Source organism: Pieris rapae, chromosome 10 (genome assembly GCF_905147795.1).
Source record: "Pieris rapae chromosome 10, ilPieRapa1.1, whole genome shotgun sequence".
In the NCBI taxonomy this organism is placed as follows: Eukaryota; Metazoa; Arthropoda; class Insecta; order Lepidoptera; family Pieridae; genus Pieris; species Pieris rapae.
The window spans coordinates 2,449,397-2,464,818 of NC_059518.1; the positions used below are offsets into that span (position 1 = coordinate 2,449,397).

The 15,422-nt window shown below is 32.9% G+C and overlaps 1 protein-coding gene across 1 annotated transcript; it reads left to right on the plus strand.

Annotated features, from left to right (window-relative positions):
• Nucleotides 1-606: 606 nt before the first annotated feature.
• On the plus strand, nucleotides 607-15,210 carry LOC111000137 (alkyldihydroxyacetonephosphate synthase). Its single transcript, XM_022269491.2, has 11 exons — nucleotides 607-853; nucleotides 5,376-5,462; nucleotides 6,656-6,947; nucleotides 7,632-7,817; nucleotides 8,365-8,538; nucleotides 8,938-9,054; nucleotides 9,537-9,683; nucleotides 10,499-10,765; nucleotides 11,513-11,673; nucleotides 12,247-12,368; nucleotides 14,347-15,210. The coding sequence occupies exons 1-11, from the start codon at nucleotides 720-722 to the stop codon at nucleotides 14,517-14,519; spliced, it is 1,860 nt and encodes a 619-aa protein (XP_022125183.2). The 5' UTR covers nucleotides 607-719; the 3' UTR covers nucleotides 14,520-15,210.
• The last annotated feature ends 212 nt before the right edge of the window (nucleotides 15,211-15,422 follow it).

The following is a 15,422-nucleotide window of genomic DNA, read 5'->3' on the forward strand; positions in this document are numbered from 1 at the left end:
AAATTATTATATATTCAAAGAAAATTTTATATAAACGAATAATTTTGGGGAGTAAATTTCCTACTTTCCTGATCTTAAAATAATATTAATAATTGTACCACCCTGTATCAGCAGGGTGCGATAAGAAACACCTCCCGAAGGGGGCTTATGCCCAGAACGTGCCAAAGGTCACCCCTCTTTAGGGATTGTGAAACAATTACCACAGGAAAAATCATGGTGATAACAATATCCTGCAAATTTAACTATTTATTAAAGCGCCATCTTGTGGTGTCAAGAATTAAGTAAACCTTTACCACAAAATTCATTTGTCATATCTTATATAACTAACTATATTACATAGTATTTTTTTATTTTTTTGTCATTCGGTTTGATATGTGTATGTTGTTTAGTTGATATTTAGTGTAAATGCTGTGTACAGATACAACTGGAAGTCAGATTTTTAAATGTTGTTTAGTATGTAATAATTTTATGTATGTAGTCAGTCTGTTTTCTGTTTCTGTACCTTAATGTGAAAATAAAAAATAAAATAAATAATAGTAGTTATAACTACATTAAAAAGATGTCGCTGTAATACTTCACGCGCATTATTGACGTTTCTCAATTTCAACGTGCGCGCGGCGAGTGCGCGTTTTACAAAAATCGTACCAAATGTTGTCCAACGCAAACCTATAATTGTCGCGTTTATAGAAATATTAAAATAATTCAATAACATAAATAATATGTCTGAAAATGTGGGCTTTGTAAGGACAGCAGTCGATTCAGTAAAAAGTGTACAAAATAAACGTTTGATAAGTGATAACAGGAACACTTATGAGACAGAGATTAAAGTTAAAAGTGTAATTCCTAGAAAGCGGTAAGGTTTTCCTGTTTTATCTATATTCTAACTAGTATTATGTCATTTTGCAAAAAATTAGGAAGTAGGCGTCAATTAATGAGTGCGTCGTGCCCGTTCCAGTTTTCTGGATATAATTAACAGCACTACATTCTAAAAATATTCGCCTGCCATTTGTCTATAAACACAATTGGTGTCACTTAAATACCAAAAGCGCAAAAATGTGTTTATTTATGTTTGTAGGGCTGTGTCCCCTTTGCGGTAATACATTTATTAGATAAGAAGGTGATTGACTGCTTAAATATTTTCTTTAATCGTGGGTCTGTGATAAAAATCGCGTCTAAGAAAGTCCACTTAATTCAGATATTTCTGGATTAATCTAGAGTCTAGACTTCGCGTATGCAGGATAGCTGTTAATATAACGTCCTGTTTAAATCTACATTGTGTTCGCGAATTGAAATCATTTTTAGAAAAGTCAGGCGATGTTTGATTTAGGATTATTTCGGTCATAAACTTGTATATATCAATGAAGCAATGCTATGTTAGGATATATTTGTTATGCAGTCAAACCACGACTGTATGGATTTGGATAAAACTTTTTTACCATGAAATAGCTTGTGCAATTATCTCGGAATATGTTAATGTACAACGAAGACGTCTAGGCAACGAAGTGAAATAAAAATATTAAATTAAGTAAAAGATAATAGATAGCTGTAAAAATAAGATCTTAAAAATACAGTCAAAACCGTTTACGACGACATCGTTTAGAACAACATACCGGTTATATTAACGGAAATCAAAGAACCCGGCTGACTGTTACGACTATCGGTTTTTACGACCAATATGAGAGTCCCTTCGATGTCGTTATAACAGATTTTGACTCTATACATTATGATTAAACATTAATTAATTTAAAATGAAATATTTGTTATTAACAATTATAGCTTATATTATTTCGCATGGTCACGGTTTCCATTATATCGACGAATTTGATATTAACAGGATAATCCCGTGGTTTCCATGATTTTTAATAAGTCTCATGTAGATGAGATACAGTATTCATAATTCAATCTTGGTAAAATGGTAAAAGTATTATACAAATTAAAATGTTATAGTTATTTTTTACTGGCAATAACATTTTAAAATATTCTATAAACAATTGCTGGAAATACAAATAACAATATCATCTATTAATCATCCTTAGTGGTAATTGTATTACATGGTATTTGTTTTGAAACAACATTCATAAACATCGTTTAGTAAAATTGTGTATGATTACGAATTTGAATTTTGAATTTTGTGGCTACTAAGCGTAGTTACTAATTTATTTTTAACCAGGGCCTCATGTTCCAGACAAAAAAAATGTGTTAGACTCTAGCTCCAGTTATAAAATGAATGAAAAATGATTTTATTTCAATAAAATTGATTCTACAAATAAAAATTAATTATCAGTCCACGTTTGAAATAAAGCCCCATCTTCAATACTAATTTACTTCCTTTACGTAGAAAATATTAAAGTAAAATTAATATATAAAATTGGTTTTATACTATAAAGATTAACAAGATTGGTGAAGACTTAGATTTTATAGGACTGGGTTTTAGATTATCTGACATCTTATAAGAAACTGATTCTTTTCATAATCGTGACGATGTTTAAATTTCGTCTGGAGTTGCGGCACTCGAAGACCTACTCGATCTGAAACTCGCAACTGCTAGCCCTGCGATGCGGTACGCGAACGTCCTGTCAGAATTCTAAACGGACTGTCAGTACTATACACACAGATGACTAGATTCAAACAGAAAGGATTTAATTAAGAACGATATTGATAGCTCATTCTTTGAATAATAGACGAAGTTATTACTCTTGTATAAAAAAAAGTTTTATTTAAATATAAAATCAAACTCATTAACTTTATTCATGTTCACATTCATATATTCAAACACTTATGAACAGAAAACATGTTATATTGATGCAAAAAGCGGGAGGAACTGCCAGAAAGAGTCTTGCCGCCACTGTTTTTTTTCGGCCGCCACAGTTTTGAGTCATACAAATTGTTGGAACTGGAGCAAATCAATCCCAGAATTAGAATTATTTTAATTATTTTCAAATTTATAAAAAGCTTTTTTGATTAATTTACGTTTAAAGAGAGTTTTGAGTTTATTCATTTTACGAATACAATTCCTGGAGCCTGGTCGTATGCTTCGATTTGTTTTGGTTTGAGTATTTACTGGACCACCATTTATTTTAAAATCGTTTATATATGTTATATACAACAACTTCATTGTCCAGATTGTGTCATAATATTTAATCAGAAAAAATATAGGATAATTATTGACCACAAGCGTCAACCATTAATTTTGTTTTTCTTATAAATTATTTATTTCTAATTATAATGAGGAATGCCTGCCAACGCCCACAGGTCCAACCTTAGAAGTCAGTCCTCCTTTCACATGGAGTCCCCGATAGTAAAAGGGAATTATACAGTATTGAGTACATATATTTTTCTGAAAAGTAATAACATAATTTAATATCTAAAATATTAGAAATATTATAACAGCGATCGTGAATGACAAATATTTTCTCGGAAAATATATGTGAAAAAGCGGTCACTTGGCTGATAATATTCAGTAATTACTGATAAGATGATAGCCAAATTTAAACGTACCTTGCTTAATCTGTGTTTGTATTGTGATAATTATTAGCAACATCCCTTTTTTATAAGTTTAAATATAGTAGCAAATATCTACTTCCAATATTTCATACGGTGATTAGCCTCGAAGCAGCGTTGACTTAGTGTCTTCAGCGTGCTACTTTCATCACTCGGACCGTAGGTTCGATCTTTATTTCTATGTGCGCTTTTAAAATTCTCGCGAATGGTAAAGGAAAGCATCGTGAGAAAACCGCCTTGCCTTAGACCCCAAAAGTTGACAGCGAGTAAAGGTCTGGTAAAGGAGGGTAATAACTTACTTGCCTATTTGGTTGAGAAATGTTCATGAACTGCGCTACAACCACCAAGTTTTGGCCTCCAATTTCTTTCTGTTTTGTAATGATTTTCAAGTAAGCAGATCAGCATTCTACGTAGTAGGTACGTAAGTAGGTCTACGATGATGTAGGGCATGTCGGTTTCTTCGCAAAGTTTTCCTTCGCCAAGTTTTTAATTCGTTTGCAAGTTCTCAGCCGTGATTCCAACGCATGACCCCAAAGTTGGGAGGTGCACACTGAAGCCAACACTAAACCTCTGAACACATAACCAATAAATAAGTTTAAAATGTTAATAACATTTCTCAATTCAAGGGTGGAGAAGAATTGGGAATACTCTTCTACTTTAAATACATTTTTGCAAAAATGTTGTAAGCAAACCTCTTAATCCTGGCAATTCAGTGTGTTTATTTTTAATTTACGAATCTGTAACTATGAGACCTCAGTTCGATATTATATTAATAATTCATTCAAACATGGATCGATCGCTCACAATGAATAAAATATTCACTGAAAACAGCTGAAACTATTTATTTAATGTAACTGGAGGATCTCTCATTTGATGTTAAGTGATACCGCCAACCTTGGACTCTGATATTGCCAGAAGGCTCGAAAGTGGGTTGCAGGCTTTTTAAGAATTGGTACGCCTTTTGTAAGGATAAGTCGAATAAACTATGTAGTTTAAGGCCTAACTAAAGGCCTACTCGAAAATGTTATATGAAATAAACTTATAACAACTAAAATTAAAGAGAGAGAAAAATCTGAAGCCCCGACCCAGAAGATTTTTATTACATAATATAAGTATAACTTATAAGTCGCACTAAATTGCGTTTATAATTGAGTATAAATTGAGATTATTGCCAGTTCTTCTCTTCCGTTCTACGCCCTTGATTTGAGAACAGGCAGTAAATGTAAAATTAGAATCATCTAATGAATATTTCTTTTTTTGACGTTCATAAGTGATTGTGTTACTTATATGAATAAATAATTTTTGTTTGTTTTGTTTTTGTTTTTTAAATACATAGAATTACTATGATAGTGTATAACTGAAATCTTGAGTTATAATTTAGAATACGCTTGAGTACTTAAACACAGAATAAGAATTAGTCTAGCTATTCAAAGGGGGAACGTTGCCAGTATCTTCGGAACCTTGGGAACCTTAAGGGACTCCTTTTAATAATATATAAGTCTTAGTTATTATTTTTAAGCTTACTTTTTTTTAAATTAAACTATGTAATTATTAGTCAATTCTTATAATATCTGTAGTATTGTAATATCACATTGATAAAATTATATTTATACAATAGGTTATTTTAATAATTAAGCGATTTCATCTATTCATTTGTTTAGACACAGATTAGACAATGCTAAGTACATTTTTTCATATTTTAATAGTGGTTTCAAGGTTTTTTAATAATCTAATTGCTTGTCCTGTAAAGTGTAGTTATCATATTCTGACCACAGAATTAGTTATACTAGTTTATTAATAATAAATTAATAACGATATATATGCAGTATATTTAGCTTGAGAACATATTATGACCAGTATGATTTCATTTGCAGGCAAGAGCTGTTAAAATGGTACGGATGGGGATACAAAGACTCTATGTTCCAGTTGAAAGATGACATCGCCACGTTTACAGGCAAAAGGTACAATTTTATTGTAGGGACACACACATCAACAATAATGTAATTTAAAAAAGTCATAGAATATAATAGAAGAAATAGAAAGTAAAATATACACTAAAATAGGCAACACTACAATAGAATTAAATAATTATTAATTAAATAATTTATTCGGCAAACCAGAATGGAAGTCTTTCTCGGCACAACATTAGTACTGGTACATCTCCGTCGAATTGTGTTTACGCTGTGATTAAAAGAGACAGATTCGTACTCTGATTTAAACTGTGCAATTAGATTATTTTTTTTTTATAAAAACCAATGTTTATTGCATATAAACGGGTCTGGTGAGGGTGTACTTTTATTCTTTCGAAAAGCGGTACATTTCCGTTACTAAAACTGACCTTTAGCATCAATCACACTTATTAGCACTAGAATTTGCTCAGTTAAAAGGTACAAGGTTACATTGCAAACACACTTGCAGTATTTACATATATATAAATAAATACTTGAAAACAAACGAGGTTTCAAATTCCTAGATGTTTTACTCATATAATACCTATATTTGACATTATTAAATAAAATTTGCGTGTTGCCATATAAAAAATGGTAACCATGGCAACAATTATACTTTCACATTTTAAAGTCCGAACATTTATCTCTTAAAATTGATATGGGATAAGCTTTGATGTGTAAAAAACGGTAAATATGTCTAATCTCCAAAAAATGGAGCTGTTTTAAGGAGCCGTTATTCAACAAATTTACCAAAAAGCTATAAGCATTGTGAAATTTTCATTGTTATATTTACTATTATTATTATCGATATAAATGCACGCCCTTATTTCCCTAAAAGATAACTAAATAAAAGCATAAATTAATTTATTTATTTTCGCGTCACTGAAAACAAAATTGTACACCAAATTCATCTTTTATTACTCTAACATCATAACTATTTATTGCCAAATAATACTCAAAATAGTCTCTATGATTCTTAAATAATCATTTCATTTATGAGTTCAAGTTGTGAATGCACATATTCCATTTGTATTTTCCCTTTTTTTGACAGTCAAATATCACAGAAATTTTTCTCTTTATGAATTGCCCTTTTCTTTTTATTAGTGTATCTGTATGTATAAAATGACTCTGCAAAACAGTTATCATGTTATTTATAAAAGAATTGTTTTCATTTATGTTTTATATGATGCAAATTGAATTTTAAGATATCTTATCGGAGGGAAGTCGCTACCCCATTTCGTCCAATGGGTGAAAGAAAAATTCGACGTGGACATCTCCAAGCCCCCGAAGATTCCTCCCACTCCTACAGTATACCCTCAAAGCCGATTACCGGACGAGGTTCGGCTGGAGTTGGAGAAGATCAGCTTGGTCAGCGTCGAGGGTATGGATAGGCTCATCCGTGCTCATGGGCAGACCCTGAATGACATGACGCATCTTAGAAATAATACCTTTCAAAGGATACCCGACGCAGTTATTTGGCCTGAATGTCACGAGCAGGTAAGTCCAATGCATCAAAGAATGTAAACAGATGATAACAATTCAAAGTCGCGGATGCATAACGTGTGTGAATAGTGTTTTTTTAATTTACTTTAAAGGCAAATTTATCGTTTTCATTTCGACAAACCTGTCCTCGTAATGTTCTCGTTTCGTTTTTTGTGTGGATTGTATTTTTTAGTTTATAAAGTTTAAACAAAAATATAAAAAACGAAGCAATTATTCAGGGACCCGAACCCAAACTGTTGCTCAACAACCTTTTTGACACGCTAATTATACATTTTTCGTAAAAAATTGTAACTTGTACAAGTGTGTGTTTGTGTAATACGTAGTCGTAACCTGCATGTAAATCGTAAATTTGTAGACAAAATTTTAACGTTTAATGCAACAGATTAACTTTCATAAAATCTAGCTAAGTAATGTCCCGGGAAAAGGGATGGTATTCTTTTTATATAATGGGGAAATCGTGTAGGAAGCTCACCTGGCGTCCGGTGGATGACGCCCAGAGGGGGATTTGAAGCAACATTATTTCGGAGTTTGAGAGGAATGTTTAAGTAAATTTTACAAAGTTCAAATTGTAAACTACTCTCGTTCCAATGATTTTTTTTGCGTGACTTCAAAAAATTACCAATTCAGTAAACTGAGACATTTACTGTATTTTATTAAAACTTCTGTCGCATGTTTCAGGTACAGCAAATAGTAGAGTGTGCATCTAAGTTCAAGTTTGTACTGATCCCGTTCGGCGGTGGTACCTCTGTATCGGGATCCATCACGTGTCCTGAGCATGAGAACCGCCCCATAGTGGCTTTGGACACCAGTGACATGAACTCTATACTTTGGCTTGATAGAGAACAGCTGCTGGCTAGAGTTCAGGTAGGACTCTTGTCATGTGATCTGCAAAGTATATATATTATATATACTTTGCAGAGTATATAATATGTAATTATTATAAATACAGCATCTATCGGAATCGCATTAAGAACTACAGAACATAATTTACTAAAAGTTTTATACTGCGGCCTTTTAACTGAACAAACCTTATATAAAGTGGTTTAACCTTGTTCAAATTGTTTTTTGCAAAAGTCTTTGTGACTATCATTTTAAGCATCAACCTTAAAAGAACAAAGGTTTTTTCTTTACATGAACACCAGTTGAAATTTCAGTTTTAAAGGTCGTATAATAAAATAAAATAAATTAGTAAAACCTTTTTGTTTTAAGATACTTTACATTCAAATACATTTATATTTCTATCATCTCAGTCATTCCTAGATATGTGTGTGTTATTTACTTATTGGCGAACGCTTCCTCCAAATCCCGCACTGTGCCTTAAACCACTTTCAGTTTCCGTATACCGGTCTACTAGATAGGACTTTTAAAAAAGGCTTTAATTTTACTCATATCAATTTTATTTTTATTTTAGGCTGGTATAGTGGGTCAGGATTTGGAAAGAGAGATGCGGGCGAGAGGCTTTACAGTCGGCCACGAACCTGATTCCTATGAATTCTCGACCCTGGGTGGATGGGTGGCAACCAGAGCATCAGGTATGAAGAAAAACACATATGGCAACATTGAGGATCTAATAGTTCAAACTAAGGTAATTTGTTAAACTCGGATGTTTAAATATAAACTATAATTTTAAATTTAAAACTGTTAAAGAAGAAATCAACTTCAATGGATATACCGCAGTAAAGTGGTTAAATCTGAGAGACTTGATTGAATACCGATCTTTAATTAACTGTCTAGAAATTCAGTTACCTCTCTGATTTAACTACTTTACTGCGAGAGATATATAATATAGATCTTCTGTTTTCGCATTTAATACTCGTTAGTACAGTCACGGTAAACGTCATCAGAAAATCGGCATGCCATACACTTACAATTCATCGGCATGTGTCAGACACAGAAGAAATTAAAAAAGAAAAAAAAATCAAAAAATTGATTCAGAAATTTAAGGCCTAGACGTAAAAGGTTGTGACGCCAGTGTTTTTTTTAGGTGGTCACGCCCCGTGGAGTCATAGAAAAGAGTTGTTGTGTCCCACGGATCTCTTGCGGCCCGGAATGGGAACATGTCGTCATGGGGTCAGAGGGATGTCTGGGAGTTGTCACTGAGGTAATATACATTTATTCTTATTCCAAAATTTAAATTTAGGTACGTATATATTAATCGTTGTTTAATTACTGTGAATTGTATAAGCATAAATTGATTCAAAATTTCATCAGCATCACCTTGATGGCTGGAAATCTTCCACGGTCCACTTGACAAGAAACTTTATTTTGCCAACTGTGGAATTGACTCCTGGTCTTCTGGGGGATATCTACAATTGTATAAAGAAGAGTATACTCCTGTCATGACTTTTTTGGCGTCCAGTACCAAGCTCGTTTGCCACCTTTTACTATTAAAAAAATATTTGAGTTTGACATATTCAGTTCGCGATAAATCATGTTTCTGAAAATCACCTTTAGAGCCTTTAGAGAGCTATATGTATATTAAATACTTATTTATTGTGTGACGGCCTTTCTTCATAGAATAAAATAGATTATATTATTTTCTTATAAAAAAGTGTTTGTTTTAAATAACATATATTATTTAAGGTGACGTTAAAAATCCGTCCATTACCCTCTCTGGTCCGCTATGGATCATTGGTATTCCCTGACTGGGAGAGTGGGTTCCAATTTGAGAGAGAAGTCGCCAGGCAACGTTTACAACCATCTAGTATACGATTAATGGATAATGAACAGGTATGATTATGCTTACTTCAAATATTCTGTAATATACGAGTGGTAATGTCCTTTTTGTAGCTTTTCCTAGGAATTATTGGGAATGATCTACCTAAATTCCAATTTATTAAGAAATTATAACAATTTATTGTTCAAGAAAAACAAATTACTTTATTAGCTTAAGCAGTGATCTTTTTATTAATCGTAACGTAAACAGAATTAACATAAAACTGTGTAAAAAGTTTTATTTATTATATTTAATTCTGCATAATTATGTTTTAATTACTGTTATAATTAATGCGATTACACACAATTATACTTCTAGACTTTAGTATTTCTGACTTTAGTATTTTCTTATTTATTCTATATTATATTGTATAGTATATTGTATTGTTTGCCTCTTATTATATATAATATACCTGGATGACCGAGCCTTGCTCGGTATTTTTTTTATAAATTGGCTTTTTTAGAAATTATGTTCAAGTATGAATTAAATACTAATAAAATGATGAAATATGAATAATATATTTCGATCTTACCGACAGAATAATAAAAAATAAAACACGAATAAAATGACATTGAAATGATTCCTAGCTAGATCGATTTATCGCCCCCGAAAGCCCCCGTAAGCATGTATACTAAATTTCATGAAAATCGAAAAAAATACAAGAATTGCTCGTTTAAAGATATATATTTATTTATTTTTATCTCATAAATAACAATTATTTATTTAATTTACCGTTATTAGATTTCATATTTATCAAGTAATTTTTTGTCTAATCCTAAGAAATCAACATTCACAACACAAGGATTGACACGACAATGTTTTTTTATAGTTTAGATTCGGACATGCCTTGAAAACGGAAACATCGTGGGGAGGAGTATTACTAGATGGGCTGAAGAAGTTATATATTACGAAGATCAAAGGATTTGACCCGATGAAGCTGTGTGTGGTAACACTGTTAATGGAGGGTAAATTGGACCAAGTGACGGAGAGAGAGTCCCAATTGAATAGCATTGCGGGACAATTTGGAGGGTTCCCTGGTGGGGCAAAGAATGGAGAGATTGGGTATACATTGACTTTTGTCATTGCTTATATAAGGGTGAGTTGGAGATTATTTTTGTTTGTTAAGTCTTAAATTTGGTTCACTCATCTTAGAAAGGATTCTGCAACGAGAATAGTATTTTGTCTCGATTCTAAATCGAAGTCAAAACATTGATTTCATTTAGGCCCATTAAAACGGCACTTTTGAAAGATTAAACTACACTTTAAAGAGTTTTTAAAAGTGTCTTTAGATGCCCCTTCCAAAAGATCGTTACATATGGAAAAGAATATGCTAGAAACTCCATACTTACTCTTTTAAAACAGCTTTGACAATATTTGGAGGCTAAATTATTGATTTTTATTTAAATAAATACATAATTATTCATAATAATTATTTATTAATTAGTAATCGTTGCTTTATTTTATAAAAAGTTAATATTTTTGTTTTTTATTATAGTATAGTTTGTAGTTTTTTGTTAACTTTGAGTGAATCTATTTGCTTTGGTTTTCCATCAAAATGGTTCCTCAGCAAAGTACACTCATCACAAAAAGACATGGATGTTTTCTTGTCCTTAAGAAAAAAAGGTACACGAAAAGCTTTCACTGATACTAAAAGTAATGATTCTTAATAAAATTAATCGTCATAACTAAATTATGTAATTACATTAGATGGAAATCCTACCGTTTTTCCTCATTTTTCATTAAAAAAGAACAGTAACAGCAGATTATTATAATATTAGCTGTTATAAAAAACTGTTTTTTTAATGAACATTTAATTTGGTAAATGTGTATTACATTCCTTCAGGACCTGGCGCTAGAGTATGACATAGTGGCTGAATCCTTTGAGACATCAGTGCCATGGGAGAGGACATTGATCCTCTGTCGGAACACAAAACGACGTGTTATAGCAGAGTGCAAAGCCAGAAATGTCTCTCATTACCTCATCTCCTGTCGACTTACACAGACGTAAGAGTTAAAAATATGTACAATTATTCAAACTAGATATATCTATGGTTTTTGATAATAGCGTGCAAAGGATAGCATACTCATTTTATCCTGTTATAATGTTATATCTCCCCTTTTCATCTCCCTCATTTTTATGAATGAAATCGTGAATAGATATGTGTTCGAAATATTATTGACTGTGTGGTTCCTAGCTTGAAAGCTCGGCCTTCTCTGTAAATTCTAATATCACCTCGACGTCCCTCGTTCCACAACTGAGAGTTTTTAAGGCAGTTTTTCGCACCACCAATATGTGGATTATAGTGAATAGTAATTTCCGAACCAATTTGACTCAAGAAGAGCGTACCAATTATTAAAAGACCGGCAGCGCTTACGAGCCTTCTGGCAGTGCGAGTGCCCATGGGCGGCGATATCACACAACATCATATGGATGTCCACCGTAACATAAAAAGAGTCGCAATCCCAATTAATATTATATAAATTTTTCGGATAAAAAAGTTTTTAAATCGCTGAACGTTTTAAATTTTAGAAGAATTTAATGTATACTTTATTATAAATTTCATTGAACATTATCAGGTATGACGCGGGATGTTGCATCTATTTCTACTTCGGCTTCAATAGCGCGGGTTGCGTAGATCCATTACGAACATATGAGGAAATTGAAGAGGCTGCTAGGGATGAAATCATTGCTTGTGGAGGTTTGTATCAGTTTTAAATAAAATTAATAAATTTAAGATTGTACATTAGGACAATCCCAAAATGTGCCTGCAGTAATTAAGAATAGTGTTGCCCAAATGCAAGACCAAGACGAGACTTAGACCAGTCTTGGTATTGGTCTTGCGTCAATATACCTGGTCTTGATCTTGGTATTGGTATTGCGCTCTCAGTCTTGGTCTTGGTCTTGATCTTGCAGCAAGAGTCTCGCAAGTCTCGCAAGACTTGCAAATACCTATTAGCCTACTGCTATTTATTCGTCACTCATGTCAAATTGTAAACATTCACTCCGAAAGCAATAAGAATTTAGAGTACCTAGCTAGGTAAATGGGCGAGAATAATAAATAAGATAGACTCGAAGCGAAACTCAATTAGAAATGACTGAAATTGAAATAAAAACTCATATTTATAAGCACACAAGCCGAAGGCCGACAAAGAAAAATGCGGCATTCTTTGATAGATAGAATAAATCTTTGAAAGATTAAAAAACAGAAGTATCAGAATCAAAATCAAATAGGTTTTGTGCCTACGCAAAAATAAAGTGTAGATAATTATGCAAATAATATTGTTTATTATGTTCCTTTTTTATTGGAACTATACGTTGCCTGCTGTTTTTATGGAGGTTACTAGCTACTAGAGTAGATACGATAGAAGTTGATAAACCGACACTGCAAATCTCGATGTGATTTTAAAACCAAATGCGTAAAGCAATATGACGTCGCTCATATTTGGAGTTTTTCCACGTTTCAAATTTGTTTAAATCACCCACTATCGAGACAGCATGTCAAATGCTGTGATACACTTGTTGCAAACCGCGGCGTCTTTGTCGGTAAATTATCAAATATGTAGGTATCAGTGGCGAAGGGTGAAATTTTGGCAAAGGGAAGCCGGTCGCGATCAGCCTTATCTTTCTTTAAATTTTACGTACAGTTAGCGAGCATTAGAAAGAGATGGTTTGACACGCTCTGTCTCTTTTCGCCTCATAGTAAAACGTTGGCCGAGATAAGCTGTAATTCGTCGAGTTACCTTTAATGTAATTTAGGTACGAAAAATTGACGCGCTGATTAATTTACGACTATAAAATGAAATGTGATACTTAGGGTATTGCTAAGAATTACTATTGCTATTGTAAATCGCGCAGGCATTTAATTAATAATACTTTGTTAATGAAATAGAATGTAAATACTTTTGTATGAATATGGAACTGATTTTTGAAAGGTAACCCGGTGGGAATCGGCTTGTATGGACTCTTCGCCACTGGTAGGTATATAATACACCGACCGACCAACAGTTTATTCGCAGAACGTCACATTTTCCCAATCAACCTTGAACCTTATTTCTCTAGTGATAAAGTTGAAAATTTGATAACGCCCAAATCTCAGTTTGTCCTAACTGCAAGACGCAAGAGTATTGCAGGCTTAAGTATTGTCTTGCTCAATTCTTGCAGGCTTCAGTCTTGGTATTGGTCTTGCTACGATAAGGCGGTCTTGGTATTGGTATTGGTCTTGCAAAAATGCAAGAACAAGACCAAGACTGCAAGACCAAGACCGATTTTGGGCAACACTAATTAAGAACAAACAGTGGAACATGTGCTTCTACGCACTATTCGCATCGTCCAAGCACGACCTGAAGCAACAAATGCAGATGACTGTAGACCGTAACGGCCTACAGGATATGTTAATAAAGCACAGACTGTGCCTGGAACGGTTCTGCGAAGAGCTACAAGACCGAAAGAACGGGTCTCGAGGGGAGTTGCGCCCCGGCTCGCCCATGAATATTGTAAATAAAAATATTACCGATGATGATTCTTTTTTTTTTTTTTTGAAAAAAATTGTGAGATAGCAAAAGTCCCTGGACACGATAGCAGAGTAGAGTAAATAATGAAAAAATAATATTATACAGAGTATTAAAAAAACTGAATTTCAATTTATGCGAATACTATCTGAATATTTTATTTAACAGGTTCGATATCGCATCACCATGGCGTTGGAAAACTGCGAAAGAAATGGTACACACAGACTGTGAGTGAAGCGGGACGTCGCCTTCTTTACGCCGCTAAAACTGCTTTGGATCCAGAAAATATCTTCGCACTGGACAATATGGCGCTCGACCAACATCCCACTAGCAAATTGTAACATGAAAGGCTACGAAATATATCAAGTTTCTGTTAATGTTTCACACCATGTCAGCGCCATCTATCGGGTTAAATTGTGAACATTAAGAGCTTCAACCAATAAAAAGATTATTTGTGGGAAGGGATACTTTTTCCTGAATGTTCAAATGTCAAATCAAAGTCATACATTCTTTTTTATAACAGTTATAATTTTAAAATAATAGCAGTACGTGCTTAAAGTGGAATTTTCTATACAAGTTGTGTGATGTGCTGTGTTAAAAAAAATATTTAGCAATGAAGCCCACACTGACAGAAATGAATCTACTAATATTGTAGTGGAAATTATAACAGAAACTCGATTCGTAAATTTTTCTAATATGACATAGGTGGTGTTATTATTACTTAAGTATTAACAGTTTTGTTATAAATTAGTTTTGGCTCTTTCGGGTATCAGGTCCGAATGCAAACGCATAGTTACCTATGCGTTTGCATTCGGTGCAATTTTATTAGAAAAATGAGTTACAAAGACGACGACGATTACCGACTGAAAGGTTAATTCTATATTGATATTATTCATTAAATTACCGAAAGGTTTTTAGATATTATGGAACTTGGTGAATAACGTTTAGCACTTTTGTATTAATGAGTCATTTTAAATTCTGACAATTGACATTCCAAATGCTGACTTTGTGTGTGAATAAAAATTTGTAATTTAATAACAATTTTGTTTTATTTTTAAAAAATGTCCTCAGACGCCTTTTTTTAGTTTTCATTTTACCTACTACTTTCTAACACTGACCAGTATAAGCTTTATTAGCAATTAGTTTAACTTACAAACACTCATTCTAATTTCTATATCTAAAGATAGAACTTTCCTTTCACAACTGTTTTGAGAACACATGCCACGGAGTCCGTTTCATTGATT